Here is a 24,576-nt window from a genome sequence, read left to right as displayed (position 1 = left end):
TGTTCGAAAAGCAGAGGGGAAAGGCGATGTGGATAAGAACAAACGGGCAGTCGCGTGGGAGATTGCCGCGGTGACCGCGACAGCAAGCCGGGCTTGGCAAACCTCATCTGAGGAAAGAGCGGCCGCGAAGGCTAATGAGAAGACCGGAGTACTTACAGTGATGAAGAGTAGCTTCGTCAGGACCTAGCGGTAAGCAGCACTGAAAGTAGTGGTGCAGTAGTTGTCGCTGGTAGGCTGTTGTAGCTGAGGCTCAGAAAGATGTATGAGAGTAGCAGCAAGCCGGACAAGTCTGAAGCTCTTAGAGATCAAGGCGTAAAGAGGATTGTTGTGGTGGTGGAGAGAAGAACGATTGAGGTTGGCCCAATCTTGTTTATATAGACCTGGGGCCGCGAGCTTCGGCGGGTATTGCCGACGGTGAGAGATCTAGAAGTACCTCTGGTGAAGGGGAAGACTGGGGTGATAGAGCTCTGAGTAAGGGGCTATAAATAAAAGTCGGCTAGATTTAGGGTTTTGTATTGGTGGTGATGGAGCTTGATATCGACGTGACCGATTATTAGGCTGATATAGACGCACTCAGGAAACCGGCAAGTGGTAGGCAAAGTGATGTGGAAGATCCCTTGGTAGGTCCAAAGTCGTGGGATCGATATAGTCAGTAAGATATTCGAGCCAGAAATCTGGCCATGCCACCGAAGTTCTGCATGTGGAAGAAGTATGTCGTGGCGACACAAGGGAATGCGAAGTTAGAAGCGACGAGATCACCTAGATACAATACACAGCATCAGACCTCGATTTGTTGATGATATAGTCCATACTCTTCTCAATGTTGAAAAAGCTTTATGAAACATTTCGCAGATAATGAGCTCACCGCTGAGTCGACGGCTAAGATCATTGTATTACGCTACATCGGCCAGGCAAAATAATGCATATAGAAGGGAAGCGTGTCCGTAGCGCTCGTTATTTGCAAGGATTGTCGATAGACAAGTGATCGTAGTCGAATCGGATACAGCAGTCAGTGCGGACACACCTTGTGCACAAAGATGACATAGAGCCAGCCGGACGGACCAAGCTAGAGGCAGCATCCTAACGAACATCCACTGTACATCACTTCCAAATCACCTGCGATCAAGTAACCGGGGTGATGTAGTACATATTGCATTTGACGGATGTATACCTACGGGCTATTGTTTGGCATATTACCGCAGATGTTTCGATTTCCTAAGACAAACCGAAGTATCACTGTACACTGCCCAATGCAAAACCGGACCCGATCTGTCGATGAGATGATGTAGAGAACGCCCAAGACAGACGAAGCCAAGTAAGGAACGCCAACCCATGCAACGTCCTGCAAACCGTACGATGGCTAGTCACCATCGGAATTACGTGTGAAAGAAAAGAAGCTCGAAACCAGACCGTCCAAGTTATCGTCTCCGAATAGAAAAGGATCAATCTGCGTGCTATCGGTCCAGAGTAATACGAGACCTGAAACACAGTAGAGTTCACAAGTACTACGGGTACCCAGGCTGACCACCTCCATAGCGCGCCTGTATGTTCTGCAGCTGTGCACCGATGTGAGCGGCTGGCGGGCCTGCCGGCGGTGCGGCGTTAGGCAGCGGAAGCGTGATGCTGCGGAGTAAATTGACCATGGCTTCGGGTCGAAAACGTGTGGCTTGGTAAGTGTGTGCTGGAGGGATGATACCCAGGAGGAAGTTGACACCTTTCGGAAGGGGCGTGGGTCCAGCTACTGGTGTGCTACCACCGCCGACTGCATTGTTGCGCCGGGCGGCGTCGAGGCGACGACCTGCGGCTCCTTTGAGCGGAGACTCGCCTCGTATCATCTTGCGAGGCTGTTCATTGTCCGCATCTTCCAAGGGACGCTTTGGTGAATTTGTTGCGGGGAGCAGGTGGCCTAGACGTGGCGAGTTGAAGGCGGCCGGTGATTGCAGACGCTCGGGCTGCGGTATAGGAACCTGAGGCGCAGCTTGTAGAGGCTCCTCTACGGTGGATAGAATGTTGGTTGGCATGACCGGCCTCATTTGCGTCCGAGGCGAGATTATCGGGCGCACAGCCGTAGGGTCAAATGTGGGGGATTTGAAACGTGATGTAAAACGGAGCAACTGCGGGTCTTCAGGAAACAATGTTGCCATACGCTGTTCCAGCTTGGTAATCTGAGCGAGCTCGCCGAACTGAGACTCGTAATCATGGAAGAAGACAAACAGCGGCTTTGTTCGCGCAACGTTCTCTGGCTTTTGGCAAAGGCGAGTGACAACTGTCTCGAACACGGCACGGGCATCTACAAAAAGTCAGTAAATTCCACCATCAATTCAAGATTCAAGACTTACTGGTTGCATCGTTGAGCTTCACAAGATGCTTAACGTACTCTAACGCGAAAACTTCGTCATCGGGGAAAAGTTTCATTCCACGCTCGAAGATTTTGCCTGCAGCTACGTCTTGATAGCAGTGATGCTCGATAAGAGCGCTGGCAACATAGGCGTCACTGAGAAGCTTGCCCTTCTTACGGGCTTCTCCAAAAACACCTCGGAATCCCGGGATGGACGCGTCTTTGGCCCCACCTTTGCCTTGCACTCGACGCATAGCTCGCATAAGAGCGATCCAGGCATACGTGAGCGTTTTTTTGAGGATGTGTATTTCAGCATTGGCGGCCGTGGAAATGCCCTGTAACTGAGCATCGAAGGTGGCTTGTTTTTCTCTTTGCCGTCGCGCAGCTGCACTGTTCTCGTCGTCATCATCGTCGTCGATGTCAGATCCTCTTTCGGAAGCAGCTCGGGCGGCTTCTTCTGCGGCTTGCTGCGCGGTGAAATGCTCCTTGGCCATGGCAATAGATCGCTCTTCTCGCTTTTTGACTTTGTTGATAAGGTCGTACAGAGTGTTGAGTACCGTGTCCAAAGGTTCGCGGACGACCTTGGCCTTCTCGACTACTCCAGCCTCCCCATCCTCGAGATCGGTGCGAAGCTCGAGTTGATTTGACCTCTTGAACGCTAGTAAGCAGCTTTCCGGATTTGCTTCCATGCCACTCTGCAGGAAGGTGTTGCCCTCGTCGCTCAGATTGTTTTGGTATGACCACTCTGCTGCGTCGAACCACATTTCTGGCCAAAAGCGCAATGCTGCAAGAGCGTTCTTATAGATGTAAAGTACGCGCTTGTTGTATGTCTCACGATCGTCTTCTTTGATTTCAAGCGGGTCGCTCTTCTCCCACTCGATCCAGTTCCTCCAAGCCTGCACCTGCTTTGCGAACTCATCGGCGCCGTCGAAACCAGGCGCAGGCGGGAGTTTCGGTAAAGTTGTACGGCTGATGCTGCGGGTGATATTTTCAGCAACAGTAACTGCGCTCCTCGCTGTCATGTAAGATGCTGACTTCTCCTGGAGATGTTTGCGACCCTAGAACCGCGTCAGTATGTAGACTATCACGTGGACAACTAATCGCGCACCTGCACTTTGTTCAGATTCATTTCGAATCTGTCGTAGTCGCGCCAAATCTCCATAGTCGCAGTTGTTGGCACAGCAATCGCACGTTGGTACGCCTTGCGCAGGATGTCCATCTTTTGCATGTCCTGCCAACCGCTTCCACCAAGTATACCAGGACCAGACTTGAGGATTTCGATGTAGTCGGTCCAAAGCTTGCCGGCATTGATGTCTATGCCCACGTGAGGAAGCACGAACTCGTAAGCCTGGATGATGATTTTGCGATTCTCGCCTTCTTCGAGCGGATACCGCCGGCGGACGTAATCGATGTATGACGAGAAAAGCAGTAACGACGGCGTGTTTTGAATCGAGCGGCCGAATATTTGCTCAACCTGGACAAAATTCTCGAGCTCCGTCTCCATGTTCACATATTGCACCCATATCTCGGCCTGACAGTGTTAGTCTCGTTCAATAGCATTTCATCTTGACTTACGGCTGAGGGGAAGACATGAAAGAAGCGCTCAAAGACGGCGCGCGCCTCCTCGACTTTATGTCGCTTGCGGTGATCGTCAATCAGACCCAACCACGCTTCGATGTCACCACGCGGATCTTCGGCAATTCGGTCCTCAAGCCTGCCAACAGTGTCCTGGGGAAGACGTGGCTTCGGAAGAAATGCTGGTAGTGGTGTAACGGAAGCTGATGCTGGCGCTGGAGCGGCCTTCAAGTGGTCCGAGGTACCTATCTTAGTAGCATCTGGAACGGGCGTGCCGCCACTGGGAACAATAGCAGAAGCAAGTGAAGAGACGATGTCAGGAGCAGCGACTTGAGGAGACTGAACACCAGAGACAACCTGATCTTGTGCACTAATTGACGACATTGCTTGAGGTGCATGTGTATTGTTTGGAGACAAAGTAACGGAACGCTGTGGAGAATCTGACACTCCAGAAGCATTCAGCAATGCAGACCCAGCCTTCGGCTTCGCGACAGGCACCTCATCCTCGTCGTCCTCGCTCTCGTCGACAAACCCACCCTTTGTGCGCGGCTGCTTCTGCGGCGTCGGCGCGGCAGACGTTTCGGTGGGCGGTGCCTTAAGCGCGTTCTCGTCGGCGGGCTGCGGCGTGTTGGTGGCGGATTCGGCCATGACGACAGACTGCGCGGATGCAGAGCGCGTCTGTTCTTCAGGGTTGCCGAATGCGCTGGCGGGATCGTACTCATCCTCGTCCTGGTCGGCCTGCTCAGGCGCGAGCGAAAAGTCGGCGGCGGGGTCGTACTCCTGCTTTTGCGCCTCGAGGAAGGCCATCTCGGCATCCATATCGGCCATTTGCGATAGGTTGAAGGGCAATGCTATCGGGGGTAGGGGCAGTGGATTATAGGTAGCGCGTCGCGCTGAGCTCACCTACAGCAGTACCGTCGTGTGCGCACGAGCACCGAAGGGGCGATCGAGGCAATGCGCGCTATGAGTGTGTAGCTTCTTTGTCTGCGCAATTAATTGTACTGGTGGGGCAGGGCGAGTTGAGCCTTTGTGCAAAGTCGGCGGTCCGACCTCAAGCTGGGGAGGTTTGCGAAAGCGACGTGCCCCGATGAACGAAGGCGCCGCTTTCTCCGAGCTCCTGCCTCTTGGCGCTGTGGCTGGTGCTCCGCGATGCCAGACTCGACCGGTGTACCGACGAACACGCCAGCATTCACTCAGCGCTCTTTTACCAAATTTCCTGAGACTCTGACACTCAAAAGCGAACATTCGCGACGCCGTTCCGCGCGCTTACCACCAGATACATACCCTTTCATAGCGACTTCGAGGCGCAAAGCACGCGCTCCTGCAACGAACGACATTCAGACAGCGCCGAAACATCTTGATAGACCTTCACGACCATGAATCCACATATCTCGCTACCCAGGCCAACAGGTGGACCTGCGAATTTCGGCAGCACACCCTCCACACGAAGAAACGAACTCCGAATGCCGCGCTTCTTCAAGCGCCTCTTCAAGTTCCCGCAGATGGACTTCGAGATGGCAATATGGGAGATGATGTCCTTGATGATCGCGCCCAAGAAAGTGTTCAGATCAATATACTACCACGTACATCCCCATTCGTTCTCCCTTTCCACCTGCCCTCCCGCAACCTCGCTAATGCTTTCTCCAGAAACAAACTTCCAAAACCTACCACCGCCCAGACCCCTCCTTCACCTACCTCCTCTCCGCCTTCCAGCTCCTCACCTCCCTCGCCTGGGGCTTCGCCTACGCCTCCTCGGTCCCTTCTATCCTCAAGATAACCCTCGTCTTCATCTTCGTGCACTTTCTACTCTCCTCGCTCATTATATCCACCCTACACTTCTTCCTCATAAAGTACTTCCTCGGGCCAAACAGCAAAATAATACCAGGGCGGAAGCGAGGACTGTATGACTTGAGTGCCGGGGACGGAGAGGGCAAGGAAGAGCTGGAGTTCGGGTATTGCTGGGATGTCGCGATTAGGGCGTTCGTGCCGGTGTGGGTGTTTCTGTATGTCGCGCAATTTTTATGCATGCCGCTTGTGGGGACGGATCATTGGTGAGTCTTACCTGCCTTTTCGCAAGTATCTAGCGAGGGAATCGCATGTTGCAGAATGCTGACAAGGGTAGGGTTTCCCTCGCCCTCTCCAACACGCTCTACCTCGCAGCACTGATCTACTACTTCATAATCACCTTTCTGGGCTACAACGCTCTGCCTTTCCTGCATCACACGGAGCTGCTCCTCGCGCCTATCGCTGTTACCATCATTCTATGGTTCGTCAGCTTGTTTGGGCTGAATCTGAGCAAGCATCTTGCGCCTATATTCTTATCGGGCATTGCGTTGCGGAAATGAAGAATCTGGGGACTATGTAATGTATCAATATGTTTGTATATATGCAACTGGAATGGCATTTTTGATACAAGCGTGTATTCCTGCGTCTGTAGATTGGAATAACCCATTTAACGGCGAACTAGCGCTTAGCATCATTAATGGTGATACATATTTACATTGCCAGTCGTACAATGTATGTGTAAGATCAACTCCTGTATGTGGCAAAGATGTGCACAGAAAGCGGAGAAGTACACCACTGACGACCAACCCGCTTCTAATCGTACAGACATCTGTCTCTATAGGCGACCCATCTGATCATATCTTACAATGTTCTCTTGATCCTGTCCTCATCGTAGCATTGGATCTTATCCCCAACCTTGAATTCGGACCACCCGTCGTCGAAGGCGATACCGCACTCAGTGTCTTTGTGCATGGTCTGCACGTCCTTCTTTTGGTTCTTCAGCGACCCAATGATGCCTGAGCTCATGTTAGCAAATTTTCGGAACTTCGTAAAGAGGATAGGAAGACACTAACCATCGTGCACAGCCTCGTCCTTCCGCAACACTCTCGCCCTCGAGCCCTTCTTGATCTCACCATTGCGAACCTTCGAACCAGCGATGACCATTTTCCTGCGCCCGCCTATACCAATCTCAAATGTCATCGCGACCTCCGCCTCACCCGTGACCTTCTGCACAATCTTAGGCGCAAGCCTCTCCTCCAACAGAGCCTTGACGTTCTCCACGACCCTGTAGATGATGTTCGAGTCTAGGATCTTGACTTCTTTTTTCTCTGCCAAGGCTTTGATGTTATTGGAGACTGACGTGTTGAAGTTGACGATATAGCCTTTCGCATCAGCGGCATGCTCCACGTCGAATTCGGAAGGCGAACCGACTCCATAGCGAAGGATGCGTGTGCCGACTTCGCCGTTACCGAGCGCAGAGATTTGGTCAATGACCGCCTCGACGGAGCCAGAGACGTCGCCCTTCACGATGAAAGAGATGATCTCGGGGCCAGTCTCTGTCTTGGGGGCAGCTTCTTCGACAGTTTCGCCATTCTTTTCGGCTTCGGCTGCAGCCTCTTCGGCCTCGCGGCGCTCAGTCTCCAAGCGTCTGGACTCGTTAATTGCTTCCATGTCTTTGGCCATTTGTTCGCGATCAAGCTTCTCCGCGCGCAGCTCAGAAACGCCTTGGGCATGCTGCTCGTCAGCGGCTTGAAGAACCTCATCTCCGGCAATCGGTTGTTCGCGCCAACCATCTACTTCGACAGGCATACCAGGACCAACTTCCATCACCATGGCACCGGCTTCGTTGCGCAGACTACGGACGCGAGTCCATGTATTGCCAGCAACGAGGATGTTGCCGCAGCGAAGAGTACCAGTGCGGACAAGGACAGTTGCCACTTTTCCAGACTTCTTCGTGGTGCCTTCCAGGACCCATCCTTCGACGTTAGCCTTCGGGTCGGCTCGATGGTCAAGCATCTCAGAAAGCGTAGTGATGGCTTCTTCCAGATCGGGAATACCTTGTCCGGTCTTACCACTGACGCATACGGCTTGAACATCACCACCAAAATCTTCAACCTCGATACCGTGACGCCCAAGGTCAAGCTTGACCGCTTCAGGATCAGCCTGTGACTTATCGATCTTGTTGATCGCAACAATCATTGGGACTGCAGCTGCTTGTGCATGCTTGATTGCCTCCACCGTCTGAGGCATGACGGAATCATCAGCTGCTACGACTAAGACCACAATGTCTGTGACATTTGCCCCTCGAGCCCGCATCGTCTCGAAAGCTGAGTGACCAGGTGTGTCCAGAAATGTGATCTTCTTGCCAGAGGACAATGGCACGCTGAAGGCGCCAATATGTTGAGTAATGCCACCAAATTCACCAGCGGCAACACTCGTTGACCGTAGATAGTCCAGAATAGTAGTTTTGCCGTGATCGACGTGGCCCATGATGGTGACAACTGGGGGTCGAGCAGGGAGGTTGGCATAGTCTTCTGGAGATAGCGTGGGAGCTGGTTGGAGATCTCCGTCATCTTCCTCTGCTTGTACAATGGGCTCAAAGTTATATTCTTGAGCCACCAGGCCTGCATGCTCAGCATTCAGAATATGGTCCGACTGCACCTCTTCAAAACCAAGCTCTTCTAATTTCGCCACAAACTCTTCCAGGCGTACTTTCAGAAGAGTAGCAAGGTTAGCAACACTAATGTACTCCGGAAGATAGACAGGCACGGGCCCCTTTGTCTCTTGTGTCTTCTTCTTGGCTTCCTGTCGCAGTCGCTTGCGTTCCGCCTTATTCACGTATCTATCGTCTTCCTCGAAGTCTTGCTCGCGCATGATACGACGACCTCTCCCGTAATCCCCTGTTCTGCGACGCTCTGGCTCTTCATACCGGTTGCGTGACTCCACTGGTTCCTCATCTTCATCACGGAATCGTCGACTCCTCCTGTCATCGCGACGCCTTTCTTCGACAGGCTCAGATGCAACCTGTTCATTCTCAAACTTGGGCCCATGCCTTCGGGCGAAGTCTGCCGCCGCATCAGTGAGATTTCCCGAAGGTCTCGAGTGATCTGGCCGTGGGGCACGAGAGGGCAGCGGCTGACGGAAAACTGGCTTGTCCGGACAGACGAAACTATCGTGGGTCTGACTTCCACAATGCATACAAGTCCTTAGAACGTTGGCCTGCCGTGACAATGGAGCACGCGATCGCGGTTGTCTCAATTTTGAATTGCTACCCAATAGCTCCTCCAATTCTGCTTGACTCATTTTCGGAGGCCGTGGCCTTGGCTGTTGAGCCGGCTGTGACATGGTTCCACCTGCAGGAGGTCTGCCAGATATCTGAGCGTCATTCCTCCTGCGCAATTGTTCGGTTCCAAATGCTGGCGATTCTATAGCTGGTGCAGCCCGCGAGTCCATGTTGACATTGTAACGAGTATTCTGAAAACCTTGGGCAGTTGATCTTCCAGTGTTTCGCGGGGAATGATACGATGGCGAGTTTCGCGTGTCGTTCTGGCCACGCCCCGGTCCATTGGGCATAGCGCTTCGATACGGCGGTCTCTGTCCCAATGGCTGTCGCGATAGCAGATGCGGTGGCGGGGGCATGGACTGTCTCTGCTGATTTTGCCCTCGTGGCGGCGGCATGGACGACTGGAAGGGAGCTCTCCCGTTATCTCGCCCCGGCGCGTGGTTCATTCGCATCCGGTTCGGGGGAGGCGTGGGCGAAGGCGGTGAAGGCGGTGCTGGAGCTCTCGCTCGAAGTAACTGTTGCATCCTCTCTGCCTGTGTCAACATCCGCTTTGGTGCTGGAGCCGGAACTGCCTCTTCTTTGTATAGGGCCCCTTCTGCATATTGTGGCGCTCTGCTCGAAGAATTGAGGTGTCGCCGCTGAGAAAGCGCTGAAAGAGCATCCGCTGCGGCGACTTGACGAGTGGCGCAAAATATGCAGATGTCGCGAGTCGACGAGACCTAGTCTGGTCTCAGCAAAAAACATTCGAGTGGTCAACGGCAACACGAACACCTACCCGGAGCACACGCGATTTCCGCATGGTTGATGATATGTTGATGTGATGGTAATTCAGAGCTCGAAAAAGTCATGGAGTCGGGGACATGATCCTGAATCGGCGTCGTGGCTTAGCGCGATTTCGCCGCGGCCCCACTGCGATACGATTCGGAGGCATCCGGACTGGCTCCATCATCACCTGCCCATCCATCTCAGCGACTTGAAGCATAACACTCCTGGAACTCTTTGACAACACCAGTAGTGTTGAAGTCCTTGCAGTGTGGACGGATCATGCTATGGAGCATCCAGCATACGAGATGCTTTGGAATTGCAGCTCAACATCAACACTCAATGGGCATCATGCACGCTTGAGGACTGGTAGACATGTCAAAGCTGTAATCGTTTCCAGTGGTCTGCCTGGGTCTAGTTTCACATTGGGTATCGCGCCTGTCAATCAACCTTGGAAAGTCTTCCATCACCAGCCTCCTGCCTCTGTATTACACATTTGAGGAAACACCAGAGTCACCCAATCTCCATGCCTAATCAAGTTCGTTTGCACTCTTTGTCTGCTTGCTCAAACAGAATATCCTCCTGCTGCTTACGCCGGTCCCGTGCGGCCGACCATCGCAGATACCGCTGGTAAATGCCGCGCTTTTGGAAGACGTACTTGATCCACAAGAGTAGGACGTATAGGCAGAAGAGGTTGACAATCAGCAGCATGATGCTGGTGAAGATGATCACGCGTCCGTATCCTTTCCAGCCGCGATTCTGAGTCGGGATGTAAGGAAAGCCGATGGATGCGACAAGGGCTTGCCTTACTACTGGATCTTCTTCTTTCAGGGCTCTTTCGACAACATCGAGAACGTATTTTCGCGTAGGGTCGGACAGCAATGGGGCCTGGGAGAGTGCGCCAACGAGGAAAAAGGCGAGCGGTATGGGCGAGCGCATGCTCCCAAAAACGTTAGTGTTGGACGCGATTCGACTGCGTTGAAACGTACCTGACGGCGAGCAGAGCGAGATGAGCCGGATGCTTGGGCCACGCCGTTGCTGCAGTATCCAGTCGCAAGTGGAGAGGATGCAGGTGGTCGTGGTTGTGAGTGGGGGCGTGAATTGGTTTGCCAGAGGTCGCTTCGCGGAGAGCGCTCGAAGTAGCTATCCTATCGGGCGATTGCGTAGGAAGATGTGAGGCTGTTGCCAGTCGTTTAGATCGCCCACGGTACCCTCTGCCGAAGCATTGCAGATGACGTTGCTGTCTTGTATGTAACAGCAGGAGAGCCTGCCCTAGTCCGACCAGAGGAAAGAAAGACCACGACCCTCTACCCACTCTGCCTTTGCCTACTAAGGTGTTTTCCTTCAAAGCTACATATGTATGTAGACTCTCAACGTCACTCATTCTTTCGTACGTTACCCCAGCTTTACCGGCCTCATCTTCCAAGGAATCACCCTTGCAACAACCTGTAGGGATCAATCAAAGTAAGCGGATCATGCGTGCATTTCCTATGTCAAGTCTAATCCCAACGTGCATGATGGACCGTCGAAAGATGACTTGTTTCGAGCTGGGCTGCACAGACTGTGCCGATACAGGTAGCTGAAGTCTTTGGGCGTCTGAGAGCTGCGGTCGACCTCTAGCCATGGTATCTGTGCACGCACCACCTCGTGAGGCAGGCGATGGTGTAGCGCCCGTTTAGGCCATTCAATAGCGTGGTGCCTCGGTCCCTGACTTGCCTTTATGGGGTTACAGGACGGATCTGCGAGGTGAACCGCGCCAGGGGCAAGTCATGCTGCACACGCCGAGGCGTGCGTTTCATCGTGTTGCACGACGCTCAAGCAGGACGACGCCTCTCGCGGTAGCTGCAGTGGTGCTGTTGGTTTTGCAGCAATCAGCGCGCGGCCCGACGACGAGTCCGCCGTCGTGCGGTGGTGCCCTTGAGTCGTGGCCACCACCACGTGTGAAGCCTTGCAGTAAGGAGCATCCTTGTCGGCGCAGCATCCGGCCCTGCTGGTGGCTATAGCAGAGCAGCAAAGTCTAAAATCCATCAAGGGCGCCATCATCGACGCGCGCTGTCGCGTCGCCAACCCTGACTACTCATCTCGTTGTGACCTCTTGCATTCGTCCTGCAGCAGCTGCCGGCTCGCTGCATCTCGCCGTTGCCGTGTCCGCGCCAATCCACGCCCCTGAAGGCACGCCAAACAGCCGCGACGACGCTACCTGCACAGGAGCGACTGGCCCGCAATCGTGCGTCTTGTGGGTGCCGTGTCACGCCCCGCCGTCTGCTCGAAGCTACATCTCACGCCCAAAGCCCAGCAGCGCTGGCCTGTTAATCTGAGAGCGATTGCCTTCGACGAGAGCGGCCGTGACGGTGCGGCTATCCGCTGTTGAACCTGCACCTCTCCGCTGCGCATCGAGCGCCCTACAACACAGCTCGGCCCAGCTTCTTGGATACTTTGGACATTGTGTATGCGAATCGCCTGTTTCGAGCTTCTGTTTCCCGTATTGCCCAGTCGGAGTATGCAAGAAGGCGGACGCCCATCCCCGATATTATACAACTCCGGACCCCAGAGCTAGGGCGCAGCGGCGATGGCGCACTTCAGCGGCAGAGACAGGGCGAGGGATGACTCCCGGCCGTCCACACCTCCGGGTCCGTCGAGGACACATGGCACAGGCGCTGGTATGCGCGCGCTGGATACTCGCCACAAGCAACCGGAGACCTTCTTCGACGACGAGACCCCGGTAGACAACAGGCGGAGCGGGACGAGCCAGCAGGATGCGTTGAGAGACTCGCACGACTTGTCCTTTGCCGACCGCACGCGGGATTCTGTCGTGGATAACATGCTGCTTTCGCTCGACCAGCTCCCTCTGTCCTCGTACCCAGCAGCGCTGTACTCCACGAGCAATCTTGACGACGACCAGCTATTCTTCACAGACAATTCATACGCTCCCCCGAAAGCCCCTCGCCTTCGCGGTCACACCTACGCCTCATCCCATTCTTCCGATTACGACCTGCATGCCGATGATTCGACATATCGGTTCGCCCCACACCACGCACGCGGTCGGAGAAGTAATAGCAGTAACAATATCCCTAATGCAATGAGCCGGCGAGAGAGTCTCAGAGGGGCTTGGGCCGAAACCCGGCTACCAAACGAACAAGTACAACAGGCAGGGCACATGAGAGGCGGAAAGAAGGGCAGCAAGAGCAGTGCCGCTTCGAGCGTTGATTTTGGGAAGGGAGCTATGGGATCTCAACGTGTAGGCCTCGGGCGTCGTTCTATCAGCTTTGATCACGGGAATTTGGGTTCCAAGGCACTGTCAGTGAGGACAGAGTCCACCATCCGTGATAGAAGCCGACCGACGTATCCTGGTTATCAACCGGACTACGAAGCAGCACCTCAACCGACGATTCCTGCTGGGCCCAGAAGAGCCCAGGAGCCGCAGTCGCCCGTGACATATCCGGCGCAACCTGCGTTTGCACCGGCCCAGGCTCCTGCGCCCCGGCGAAAGAATAGCGTTCGGTCGGCCGCGAGCTACAGAACGCTTCGCAAAAACAAGAGCCACCAAGAGCCAAACATGCGGCTCCAGGCTCAGGAATTTGTCAACGCTGCCAACTTGAGGGATCTCCCACCGATTCCGACTTACCACGACCCACCCGCACCGTCGCCAAACGTGGCTACACGGAAACACACGGTCGTGCCTCTTGCTCCCGTTCCCGCGCCGAAAGAGAAACCAGGCTTCTTCCGCCGAGTTTTTGGCAGCGCATTGCCAAAGTCGGTGCCTCAACTCTCCAATTCGTCCACTAATTCCAATGCTTCATACATGGCCGCGTCGCCGGTGTCATCAACCAATCGGCCGAATGATATCGACTCGATGTACTCTAACGGTCGGCCTCGCACCACACCACACGGGTCAAACCACATTGCATCACAGTTGAAATCACCTGCCTCAAGGCCACCACAAACAGCAAGTTCGGCACAAACGCAGACCACGCAGCCATTACAGCCCACGCTAGCGAAGAAACACTCCTCTTTCTTCAGACGGAGGAAGAAGTCGGTCACCGAGCCGCCCCCGGAACAGCCTCCAATGCCGGCCCAATTCCAGACCCCACTGCAAACCCCACAGAAGTTCGAGGATGTCCAGCCACAGCCAAGCCCTGGCATTAGCAGCCTGCGTAAGGTTATGAACCCGTATCTAGGCGACGTTCCAAGTCCAGTCAAGCAGTATCAGAACCCTCGACAATTCTCACCCGACCCCGTTGATAAGGTAGAAGCAGAGCGCCCGAATGGTTTCTCACCTGGATACAAGCCGCATAAGGATGCGACTGTACGAAGCGTTAAGCCAGGATCACGCGACACCAACCCCTCGCCGCCATCATCGCGCCAGGAGCAATTCAAAGAGCAACTCATGGCGGAGCATGCAGCCAGTACAAGTAGCCCGAAACTCAAATTGAAGTTGAAGAACCGTAAGCCAAACGTTGCTACCACCCAGGAGGATACCTTTCTTGCAGACAGCAGCAGCTGCAACGATGATCGCAGCGGCCGTGCAACACCATCAGACGAGCTCGGCGCGTCTGGCAATGCGGATGAAACGCCGAGGCCGACGGGCAGCCCCACTGCAGCCGGATTCCAACTCCCACCCAATGCAGTGGGGAAGAAGACCGGTAGTGAGGAAAAGCGCGACAAGCTATCCAAACCTGAGGCGGACAACGCCAGTGCGCCGGCATTGTACCAGTCTCGATTCACGTCCGAGGCCGAGGTGGAGGAGGATGGGTGGATTCTCACAGCCGCCGGCAACCAGAAGAAGCGGGCGCCCACGCGAAAGAAGAGCGCAGCTGGGTCGCGGCGTGTGTGGCTTGAGCCCACGTCGTCCGAAGAGAGGTTGGCTGGTGACGAGGAGACCGAAGACCTGGCGCTTCCTTTGGAAGGCGCACGCTCGGCCCAGAAATCGTTTGAGAAGGAACTGCCTGTCCCTCCGCCAGAACGCGCGCCAGCACACGACCCCGCTCAACCGGATGCGAGTCTCCCTACTTTGCAAGTACAGACGCAAGATTCCGAAACCATGCCTGCCATCATCGAGCACCGTGTGCATGATGCCGAGCCCAGTGATGCAGACCGAGAACGCGCTTTCGGTATCTTCAACGGCGACGACCCATCCGTGCAAAAGGGCACGGCAGCTGCCGATCTCGGCGATGTCACCGCATCGAGCATGCGAACGCGGAAGGCGTTCATGGCGCTGTTCGACTGGACAGGCTTCAACATCCTGGCCGCCATGCGAGATCTCTGCGGCAAGGTTGTGTTGAAAGCAGAAACCCAGCAGATCGATCGAATTCTCATGAGTCTATCGGAGCGATGGTGCGAATGCAACCCTAGCCACGGCTTCAAGGCAACTGGTAAGTGCCACGTACCATAAAGGAGCTTCTTGCTAATGGTGATCCAGATGTCGTCCATACTATATGTTACTCGATCCTCTTGCTCAACACTGATCTTCACGTCGCCGACATTGAAGCAAGAATGACGCGGAGTCAGTTCGTTAAGAACACACTGCCCACTGTCGTCCGTGTTTGCAAAGATGCACTCAAAGACGCAAACGAAGAAACCCTGCGACCTCAGTCAACCCAGTTCAGGAGAGGATCTCTGCCGTGGAATAACCCTTGGAATAATGACAGGTCTGAACCCAGCTCTCCGGCTGCCGAAAATGTAGCATTTCCTGCAGATGCTGCTGAGGAGCCCGTAGAAAACAGGAGGGCTCGAAGTCGTCTCTCGCTTCGACCTCCGCATCGCAGTGGCTCAGAAGGCGTGTTGATTGACTCTGGTGTTTCCGACGGTAACCTTTTGGTCGGCTCTCCGTATAATGGACCAATGAAGGGGTGGGAGTTGCATCTTGAAACTGTGCTCAAGGAATTCTATGACTCCATTCGCAAGCAACGGTTACCTTTGCACGGAGCCTCAGCGCTGCAGGTCCACGAGCAACCATCAACAAATAACCTTTCGGTCAGTAGCATGCTTCGCCGCACACCCAGCGTTCTAAGCAAAGCACCATCCGACAACATGAGCTACCGTGGACGATCTCAAACCGATTTCCGCAGCATGGGGAAGAGCTGGAACTCCAAGACCCGCTCGCGTCCACGACTATATCCGACATCAACTGTTGCTTCAAGCCGTACAAGCCTGGACGACCAATCCGTTTGGAGTCCGGCCGGCTCAAGTACATGGAGCAGGTATTCGTACGGGAAGACTCAGACATCCATGTCGATGGAATCGCTTGGCTCCCACTTTGCGCACGGTGACTACCAGCAAGCCATTGGATTTGCCAATGCACTCTCTCAAGCGATAATTCGCGAGGAAGGGATGACCATTGCCAGTGATGAAGAATTTACTCGTGTCGCCCCGCTTCTTGAGGACGAGATGCTTGAACTCACCGGTGCACCATGGGCAAAAGAGGGTATATTGAAGCACAAGCACCACCTCGAAGCATTGGACAAGAAGGCAAAAGATAGAACGTGGAACGAGTGTTTCGCTGTCATCGAAAAGGGCTATATGCGACTCTTTTCCTTCAACATGAATGCAAAGTCGATGCGGCAAAAGAAGTCACGCCCATCTGCTGGTGGCGTTGTTGGTGGCGGCAATTGGATGGACAACGCTGAGGCACTTGACAGCTTCCTTCTGCGACAAACCATTGCCAGCGCTCTTCCGCCGCCTGGCTACTCGAAGACCCGACCACACGTCTGGGCCTTGTCACTCCCGACTGGAGCTGTGCATCTGTTCCAGGTTGGCACACCTGATATTGTTCGAGAATTCGTGTCCACCGCCAATTACTGGTCTGCTAGGCTATCTAAGGAACCCTTGATGGGAGGTGTCAGCAACATCGAATATGGCTGGGGTGAAAATGTCATCAACACGGCTCTGATCCGTCCGGAGAGCAACGCATCGACCCATGGCCACGTACCTCGTCCTAGTATGGCGAGTTCAATGCGCAGCTCCATGGACCATGCAACAGGAACAATCAAAGCGCGTCTACCGGGTGACAAGGTCTCACTCAACGATTGGAGCCCACCGACCTCGAGCATGATGGCCAGCAACCTGATGGAAGTGGATCAGCTCCGCGCCTTGACTGACTACGTTAAGAACATTGAAGACGAGCTAGCTCGCCATAATGAAATGAGGGCGCCTATGCTTATTGCAGTGAGTCGTCCGTAAATTCTACTACTGATCTTGCTAACATGGTCAGTTCTCTCCTCGCCATCCTAATGCCGCAAAGGCCATGGCCAATTGGGAACGCAAATCCTCTTATCTACTACGGGAGATCGTAAAGTTCCGCACGTACATCGACTCGCTCACAGCTGCACAAACCCTAAAGAACAAGATATACGCGGAGCGCGAAGCCAGCGAGGAACAACTCGACAGTGTACTCGACGATACGAACAAGCCGTCGCCGGCTAAAGCTATTGATGGTGCGAGCGAAGCCCTCCAAGCTTCTGAGCCCATCACAACCTGATATCTATCTCTTTCGTAACCTTCACATCATGTACTTACTGACGAACGAATTTTGATCCGGATAGGACTCACACCTCTCCGGCGTACTGTGCGGCGTTTGAAGAAGCTTCATTCGTCAAGGCCGAAACTGAGGCAAAGAGAACGACCTAATTCGATTGCTTGATCTTATACCCCTTGTAATTTCTACGTTCAGCTTGAGTCCTCGGCCTATCTACGAACGGCTCATTTATTGTTTCTATTTTCACAGCGTAGCGGATCGCGCGTTGCAGATTCTATTCTGGTCCCAGCGAAGGGAGGAAAACGATTGAATGTATTTTACGTCTGAGTGTTGCTCAATTTATGCTAGCACATTGTTCTACGTTCGAGTACAAGGATACGCTTCGACACTTCGCAGGCGCCAAGGCGGATTGGGCTAGAAGAAGGAGAAGACGCAATGTAAACATATACCCATCCTCTAACGCAGTATTACCTTCCGTCATAATTCAGGCACGCATGATCGCTGTGCTTACCTTCCGCTTCACACAGCAGATCAAACCCCACTTCCACGTGGAGCGGAGTGGAAGAACCTTTCTCGTTCAGCTGAGGTGAGATGATGCAGGTACATGTGCTGCGTCAATGATGCTCAGCCGCGCCGTAAGCAGAATCTGCTCCCTTGACCGCCGACTGATCAGTGTACTAGGCGGTCGGACTGCATGGATGTGATGGTTAGAGAGTAAGGGGCGTGTGTCTATACACCGCATTTGCGAGAAGATGGAGTGCATGATGGAGCAGAGTGATGGTACCCGACCGGTATGGCTGTGTTGGCTGTCGGCCATGCTTCGCAGGCGGACAAAGCAGATGCTTGCCTACATTTTGCTACTGCGTTTGCAAAGCGCCTGTCCAACGGTGACAAGCTTTAGACTATGACAAGTTCGTGGTCAGTCTTTGTGAGCTGGCGGGGGGAGAAGATACAATCGGGCAGTCCAATCGGAGAATACATGCTAGAGTAACAGTACGCAGTACGTAACTACACTGCACGGTCACCTCCAAATAGATAACCCCACGCCAAATCCAACATCAGCATGCACTGAGGCTCAGACAACTTCCCCAGCTTCTAACGACTACGACTACACGACCGATGGAACAGTGCCCACACCTAGCTCTACATCTCAGCCTACCTCTGATTGGCTCACCATACAGCCCTGCAAGCCCTTCAGACAGCCCAGTGCAACATGCCGCACAAGGTTTCCGATAGCAGGAAAGCAAGATGCTATCAATGTACATAGCGCTCAGCAAATGAGGTGGGCTTTGGCATCTCGGTCTTGACCGTTCGCTTAGGGCCGCGACGCAAGCCACGAGAACCCATTGCAGCGGGCCTGGAACGTTTAGCCCACGACGAAGACTTGTCCAAGGAGGAGATGTGCAGGGATCCGGATTGGGAAAGCTGGGTGTTGAAGAGGTGCGGATTGGGGTGGGCGAGAGGAAGGATTGGAGGTATAGACGTTTGGGATAGCCGCTGCGGATGAGCTTGTGAGCGTTAGCGCAAGTCCATTTGACCGTGTTTAGGTTGAAATGTTGATTTCCAGGTTGCGCTTGAGAGATGGAAGTACTGGTCGTGGTCGTCAGTGCCGGATCGGGCTTCGACCAAGGTGAAGTCGCTCACCGTGCCACACTCGGCCTGACCGCGAGTACGAGCTCGCACACGCGCGTGCCAGGCGAGGCTTTGCTCGCTCCGAGGACGCTTATGCACGACAGCGCAGATGGCATTCTCCCATGCCTGATTCGTTAGTACGCAAGGCTTTGTAGATTGGAAGCGGTAAGAAGAGTGCATCGGGCATGGGACTAGGCAGAGACGGTCGGAGCGTGGGTGGATGCTCTGGGCAGTGGCTCTGCAAGACACAACGGGAACGGCAGGGGAGGGCAGTGAATGCGTGTGGGAGAGGGCGGCTTGGGTTGTCGTGGCTCGAGTGAGGGCAAGCGTCTCTCGTGGCTTTGGGGTCCGTCACAGGCGCGTGGTGCAACAGCTACCGTGATTGCTATATATGTGTTGATGTACGACGCTTCAGGACCGTCTTCTGTGAAGGAAAAACCAACGTCCAAAGCCACGCTAAAGAAGGCATGCCCGGACCCCACACGCCCTGCCCTACCCCTTAACGTCCATTCTTCTTGCGCGCGTCCCCTTCTCGAGGTGATCTTCGTCCACGCTTCCTTTCCCGTCGGCAGCAGATCGTCCCGATCTTGTGGCAGCTCGTCCGTCGTCGCGCCGCGCGGACCTGTATCCCTGTATCGCGCCCAACCAGACCCCGACCCCGCCGTCTTATCCGCATACAGCCATCGTCGAGCCACTCTGCCCGTCAGCCGCACGCTTGCACGCTTGCACGCTTGCACGCTTGCACAGCTTCTCACTTCACGTCTCCTCTTCGCGCACCTTCGGACCCCATACACGCACGCGAGCCCCTCCAGCACGAGCACCAGAGCCGGGCGCGCTACAACGACAGCTCCTCGCCGCTCGAGCTTTGCATCCCGACCTCGGCAGCTCCCCTCCCGTTCTGCTCCATCGACCCCAAACGCGCCGCCTCACACCAGCCACAAACAGCGAGAACCCTACGACCGCGACCGCAGCCATGTCTTATTATCCGGGGCAGCAGTATCACAACGGCGCTCCCAACTACGGTGCCCCGCCTCCACAGCAGAACTACGGTCCGCCCCAGGGCTACCCGGCACCGACCTATGGTGCTCCGTGAGTGACGGCATCGGACGCTATTCTGAAGGGATGCTGACGGCTATCGGGCAGACCTCCACAGCAGTATGGCGGATACCAACATTCGCCCTCGCCACAACCGCCCTACAACGGCGGCTACCAGCAAGGCCCGCCGCCGCAACAGTACGGATACCAGCAGGTGCGTCACCGACAGGAACATGTATCCAAGGAATCGCGAAGCTGACGCCTGACAGACCCCACCACCCCAGCAGTATGGAGGCTATGGAGCACCACCTCCACAGCAGCATCAGCAACAAACGTATCAGCCGCCGCGTATGTTTGCATGCTGCTCTTTGTGAGCCTCGGCTGACAGAACCAGCACCTCAAATGCAGCAGCAGCGCATCGGCGGCCCACCCCCTCCACCAACAACGCCTCAAACCTTCGGCCACAATGCCCCCGGCGGCTATACGTACCAGTATTCGGCTTGTAATGGACGTCGGAAAGCGCTGCTCGTTGGTATCAACTACTTTGGCCAGCGCGGGCAGCTGCGGGGCTGCATCAACGACGTGAAGAACATGAGCACATACTTGAACAGCCACTTCAATTATAAGCGGGAAGACATGGTCCTCCTGACCGACGACCAGCAGAATCCCATGAGCCAGCCTACCAAAGCCAACATCTTGCGGGCAATGCACTGGCTAATCAAGGACGCTCGCCCGAACGATTCGCTGTTTTTCCACTACTCAGGTACGACATGGCGAATTCCGCGTCATCAGTCATGCTAACAGCAATAGGACATGGCGGCCAGACGAAGGATCTTGATGGTGACGAAGACGATGGTTACGACGAGGTCATATATCCTGTTGATTTCCGAACTGCGGGCCACATCGTTGACGACGAGATGCACCGTATAATGGTCAGCCCCCTGCAGCCAGGTGTGCGGTTGACGGCCATCTTCGACTCCTGCCACTCTGGATCTGCGCTCGACCTGCCGTACATCTACTCCACTTCTGGTGTGGTCAAGGAGCCGAATCTGGCCAAGGAAGCTGGCCAAGGATTGCTGGGTATTATGTCTTCATATGCTCGCAACGATATTGGCGGCATGATGTCGACGGCTAGCAGTCTGTTCAAGAAGGTTACCACCGGCGACAAGGTGAGGGAGAAGAATTTGAGGACGAAAACGAGCCCGGCAGATGTTATCATGTGGAGTGGCTCGAAAGATACACAGACATCGTAAGTCACGTTCGTTAAGGTTCCGAAAAGTGGTGGTACTGACAAAAGCCAAGCGCTGATGCGTCTATCGCGGGCGAGGCCACCGGTGCCATGTCCTGGGCTTTCGTCACTTCGCTGAAGAAGAATCCGAACCAGAGCTATGTGCAATTGCTGAACAGCATCCGCGATGAGCTCCAGCAAAAGTACAGTCAGAAGCCGCAATTAAGTTGCAGTCACCCCCTGGGTAAGTCATCGTCTCCTTGATTGAGTTGGAACTTGTCCTGATCTCAAACTAAAGATGTCGACCTTCAATACCGAATGTAAAGCTGTGTATAACGGATTGGAGAACGAGAGGCGTCTTGCATCAAGATTTTGCGCATATGGCTTGAAACGGAGATTGGAAAAGGAAAAGGCATTGGGATTCATGGCTGACGAATGGTTCTGGTTGTACTTCAACTGTATATAGTTCAATGAGCGAGCGTCTGACTTACTGGGTCGGACAGAAAGAGTGGCGTTTTGGCTATAAGATTTGCAACTCTGGATAGCATGAATTGTTCTTTACATATATTCTGTCGGAGCGCTGTTAGTGGTCCATATGTACGATGTCCACCAATGCCTTCCCATGACAATTTCTTCCAAGCCGGGAAAGGACACCAATGGATAGCCTCCAACATAGCCTGTAACACATGGGTACACCGTTTGGCAAATATTCTGGTGAAACGAAAGGGACACCTTGGCACGGGCCACGAGATCGACGTCTGGGTTCGCGCCAAAAGAGGACAGCCCGCGATCCGTAATCCTCGAAAGCGACCACCATGCGTCATCCCACAGAGCCGCCGGTGCGCTACCACCCCTAGTCAGTTATAGAGATACCCTTTTAGGTCCGTTGTGCACGAGAGCAAGTTCCATTACTGTTCTTATGCGCGAAGATACCCAACATCGCCGGAACGTTGCGGAAGGCTCCCGAGCATTCACAGGCGCATCGCGCCCACGCCTACTACGAGATGCCGACGTAAACAACAAGGATCGAAGAGCTCTCCCAATCGCTCCGCGCAAACCAGGCCTCACGGTTGCCCATCGGCCACGATGGCACTCATCCCGTTCACGCCGGACGCCGACAACACTTCCATGACAACCATAAACGGCGTGCACTTCAACATCCGCGCCCTCAGCACGCACCACTACTCCTTCTACACAAACAACACCATTTCCAACGGCTCAGAATGCTACCTTGTCTTCGACGCCTTCAAGCCTCGCATGCTCGACAACGGCACCTGGCTCCACGCAACAACATGCTACATCCCGTACTACGGCATCTCCTCGCGCGGCGCAACTAGCATCGCCTTGGGCGTCCTATTCGGTCTAAGCATCATGTTCACGCTGATGAATCTCAAGAAGCACGGCGCGCAGCATCTACGCGAGGACAAGAGATTCAGACTAGTGGGGAGAAGATGGCAGTGGTACTGGATGCTCTTCGTCTCCGCCTCCGCGACGATCAGCCTGTTCACCGGCGTCGATGTGGATAGGTACTACCTGCAGCAGATGCCGATTATGCTTCAATGCTTCTTCTTCACGCTGATGGTGCCGGCGGGGCTGGCGAGTGTGTGGGAGGGCACGCGGCATTGGGGGAGCTGGGAAGAACGGCAGGTCGTGGATGCGGATCCGTATGGTCTTTCCCAAATCGATCGGCGGGCGAAGATAGAGTTCTACACCCCGCTCATCTTCTATCTGTTCGCGTGGCTGAATTTTTTCCTTACGATCCCGAGGAGTTGGACCGGCGTGCAAAGGCAAAATTCACCCGAGCAAACGATGGACATTGCAAGGCCATTGGCAACAGACCTCCGTAACAAAGCGGGTGCGATTCTTGCAGTAGCTGCGTGGGCTACCATTCTCTTCTCTCTCACGCACTCCCTCCGCGCTTACAAGAACAGCAACCTTGCGGCATGCCCCAAAAAACTCCTCATCAACGTGGTACTCTTAGGCATACGCCTCGCTTACGGCATCGCCGCCTCCTTCTCCTGGTCCATTTCCCTCTTCAATCAAGCAGTGCCCGTCACCTACCCCTTCGCCCTGGGCTACGCGCCGTTCCTCCTTATCCTCCTTACGTACAACGGCTTTGGCTTTCTTGAGAAGAACGAAGACAAGCAAATTGTTGCGCAGCGCGTCGCCCGCGGCCGTGCACACGATGCTGAGCTCAATCTTGTGAAGAAGCCCAACTGGTGGAGCAGGAATATGGTTGCCCGATTTGCTGATAACGATCAAAGATTGAGAGACATGACCGCGGAAATCGGTGGCGGGAGACCGACTGCTAGAAACCTTGAGAGGGCCGTCGAGATGGGTAACATGAACGTCAGGCAGAGGAGTGAGAGTAGACCAGTGCAGGATCCATTTAGGGATGAGAGTCCGGAGGGGGGCAAAGGGAGGGGTGTGGGTACGGGTACACATCTGAAGGCGGGCGGGCCTTCGGTGGCTAGAGAAGTCAGTGAGACGGCGAGTACGCGGATGGGAAAGACAGGGCAGAAGGTGACGTCGCAGTTTGCGGAACCGGCTCCGCAGCAGAGATTCAGGAGTATGCTGGATGTGTAAAAATCTCATAGGGTCGATATCGATGTTTGATATTACAGAGTTCAGCGTGATGAGACGTCAGGCTCTTGGATAAAGAAGCATCACACTGTTACGACAGCAAAGATACCATAGATACACCATCTGCTAGAGCCAGTGTGCTATATAAGCATGAGAGCATGGCAAAACGGATCGTGTAGATTACTCTGAACCACATAGGCTTGACACGGACATGTTTCTACCCTGTTTGTACATTGACTTGATCAGCTAATCAATTACTATTGCCTCTTGTACCGAAAGGACCGATTTGGAGATTTGAGAGGTAGAAGCTCTCATCTGAGAGCAGTGTTCGGACCGCAGGCGCCGCCCCACACACTTAAAGGCTACAGTGCAATGCGACAGCATGAGGACTGGAGGCGAACGTCATAGTCGGGCAGTGCAATGAGGCTGCATAGTGAGTGTGATTACCGCACGTCCATGTACGAGATCTCATGTCCTCAGCCGCACCTATACCTGCAGTGCGACACCGCTATATGCGCCTTATTCAGACTTTATTGGCAGCAACAGAGACAAATTCAAGCGCTTATTTCTAGTGTAATTGATAAGGTCTACAGCTCTTGCCAACCCGACTGAATTGATGCATGTGTCCAGTGCCAAATCATATTGTGGATGCTACACATCCGCTTGATGAGAAGCGTGAGTCGGGTGGAATAGGAGATCGCAGCCATGGTGACGCCTGGTAAACTTCATGTCCAGTATATTTGTAACGCGGACTGTGTGATGAGTTCCCCCAAGCGCCATGCAAAATCGCTGTTCATCCTATGATAGACGCCGACGAACAACCACTCAGGAGCTACATCATAGCTAAAGGACGAAATCCCCAAAACTTTCTGTCCTTGCGT

General features: G+C 54.3%; 7 protein-coding genes across 7 annotated transcripts; 4 read left to right on the top strand and 3 right to left on the bottom strand.

Annotated features, from left to right (window-relative positions):
* Window positions 1-1,505: 1,505 nt before the first annotated feature.
* RNA14 (mRNA 3'-end-processing protein rna14) lies at window positions 1,506-4,741 on the bottom strand (the record flags this gene model as incomplete). Its single annotated transcript, XM_056218365.1, has 4 exons — window positions 1,506-2,290; window positions 2,340-3,396; window positions 3,447-3,869; window positions 3,914-4,741. The coding sequence occupies 4 exons, from the start codon at window positions 4,739-4,741 to the stop codon at window positions 1,506-1,508; spliced, it is 3,093 nt and encodes a 1,030-aa protein (XP_056067630.1).
* Window positions 4,742-5,376: 635 nt separating this feature from the next.
* On the top strand, window positions 5,377-6,258 carry N0V89_009613 (uncharacterized protein; the record flags this gene model as incomplete). The annotated part of the gene is made up of 3 exons (XM_056218364.1): window positions 5,377-5,496; window positions 5,561-5,964; window positions 6,036-6,258. The coding sequence occupies 3 exons, from the start codon at window positions 5,377-5,379 to the stop codon at window positions 6,256-6,258; spliced, it is 747 nt and encodes a 248-aa protein (XP_056067629.1).
* Window positions 6,259-6,559: 301 nt separating this feature from the next.
* On the bottom strand, window positions 6,560-9,780 carry IFM1 (translation initiation factor IF-2; the record flags this gene model as incomplete). The annotated part of the gene is made up of 4 exons (XM_056218363.1): window positions 6,560-6,714; window positions 6,772-8,844; window positions 8,899-9,700; window positions 9,757-9,780. The coding sequence occupies 4 exons, from the start codon at window positions 9,778-9,780 to the stop codon at window positions 6,560-6,562; spliced, it is 3,054 nt and encodes a 1,017-aa protein (XP_056067628.1).
* A 497-nt stretch (window positions 9,781-10,277) lies between these two features.
* Window positions 10,278-10,682, bottom strand: N0V89_009611 (uncharacterized protein; the record flags this gene model as incomplete). Its single annotated transcript, XM_056218362.1, has 1 exon — window positions 10,278-10,682. The coding sequence occupies one exon, from the start codon at window positions 10,680-10,682 to the stop codon at window positions 10,278-10,280; it is 405 nt and encodes a 134-aa protein (XP_056067627.1).
* A 1,630-nt stretch (window positions 10,683-12,312) lies between these two features.
* On the top strand, window positions 12,313-17,220 carry N0V89_009610 (uncharacterized protein; the record flags this gene model as incomplete). The annotated part of the gene is made up of 3 exons (XM_056218361.1): window positions 12,313-15,115; window positions 15,163-16,907; window positions 16,954-17,220. The coding sequence occupies 3 exons, from the start codon at window positions 12,313-12,315 to the stop codon at window positions 17,218-17,220; spliced, it is 4,815 nt and encodes a 1,604-aa protein (XP_056067626.1).
* Window positions 17,221-19,822: 2,602 nt separating this feature from the next.
* Window positions 19,823-21,436, top strand: MCA1 (Ca(2+)-dependent cysteine protease; the record flags this gene model as incomplete). The annotated part of the gene is made up of 7 exons (XM_056218360.1): window positions 19,823-19,938; window positions 19,993-20,098; window positions 20,154-20,232; window positions 20,279-20,647; window positions 20,695-21,133; window positions 21,187-21,356; window positions 21,411-21,436. The coding sequence occupies 7 exons, from the start codon at window positions 19,823-19,825 to the stop codon at window positions 21,434-21,436; spliced, it is 1,305 nt and encodes a 434-aa protein (XP_056067625.1).
* Window positions 21,437-22,198: 762 nt separating this feature from the next.
* N0V89_009608 (uncharacterized protein) lies at window positions 22,199-23,698 on the top strand (the record flags this gene model as incomplete). The annotated part of the gene is made up of 1 exon (XM_056218359.1): window positions 22,199-23,698. The coding sequence occupies one exon, from the start codon at window positions 22,199-22,201 to the stop codon at window positions 23,696-23,698; it is 1,500 nt and encodes a 499-aa protein (XP_056067624.1).
* Window positions 23,699-24,576: the final 878 nt, after the last annotated feature.

Source organism: Didymosphaeria variabile (assembly GCF_027946475.1).
Source record: "Didymosphaeria variabile strain IMI 356815 chromosome Unknown scaffold_7, whole genome shotgun sequence".
In the NCBI taxonomy this organism is placed as follows: Eukaryota; Fungi; Ascomycota; class Dothideomycetes; order Pleosporales; family Didymosphaeriaceae; genus Didymosphaeria; species Didymosphaeria variabile.
This window is presented reverse-complemented; position numbering and strand designations above follow the sequence as displayed.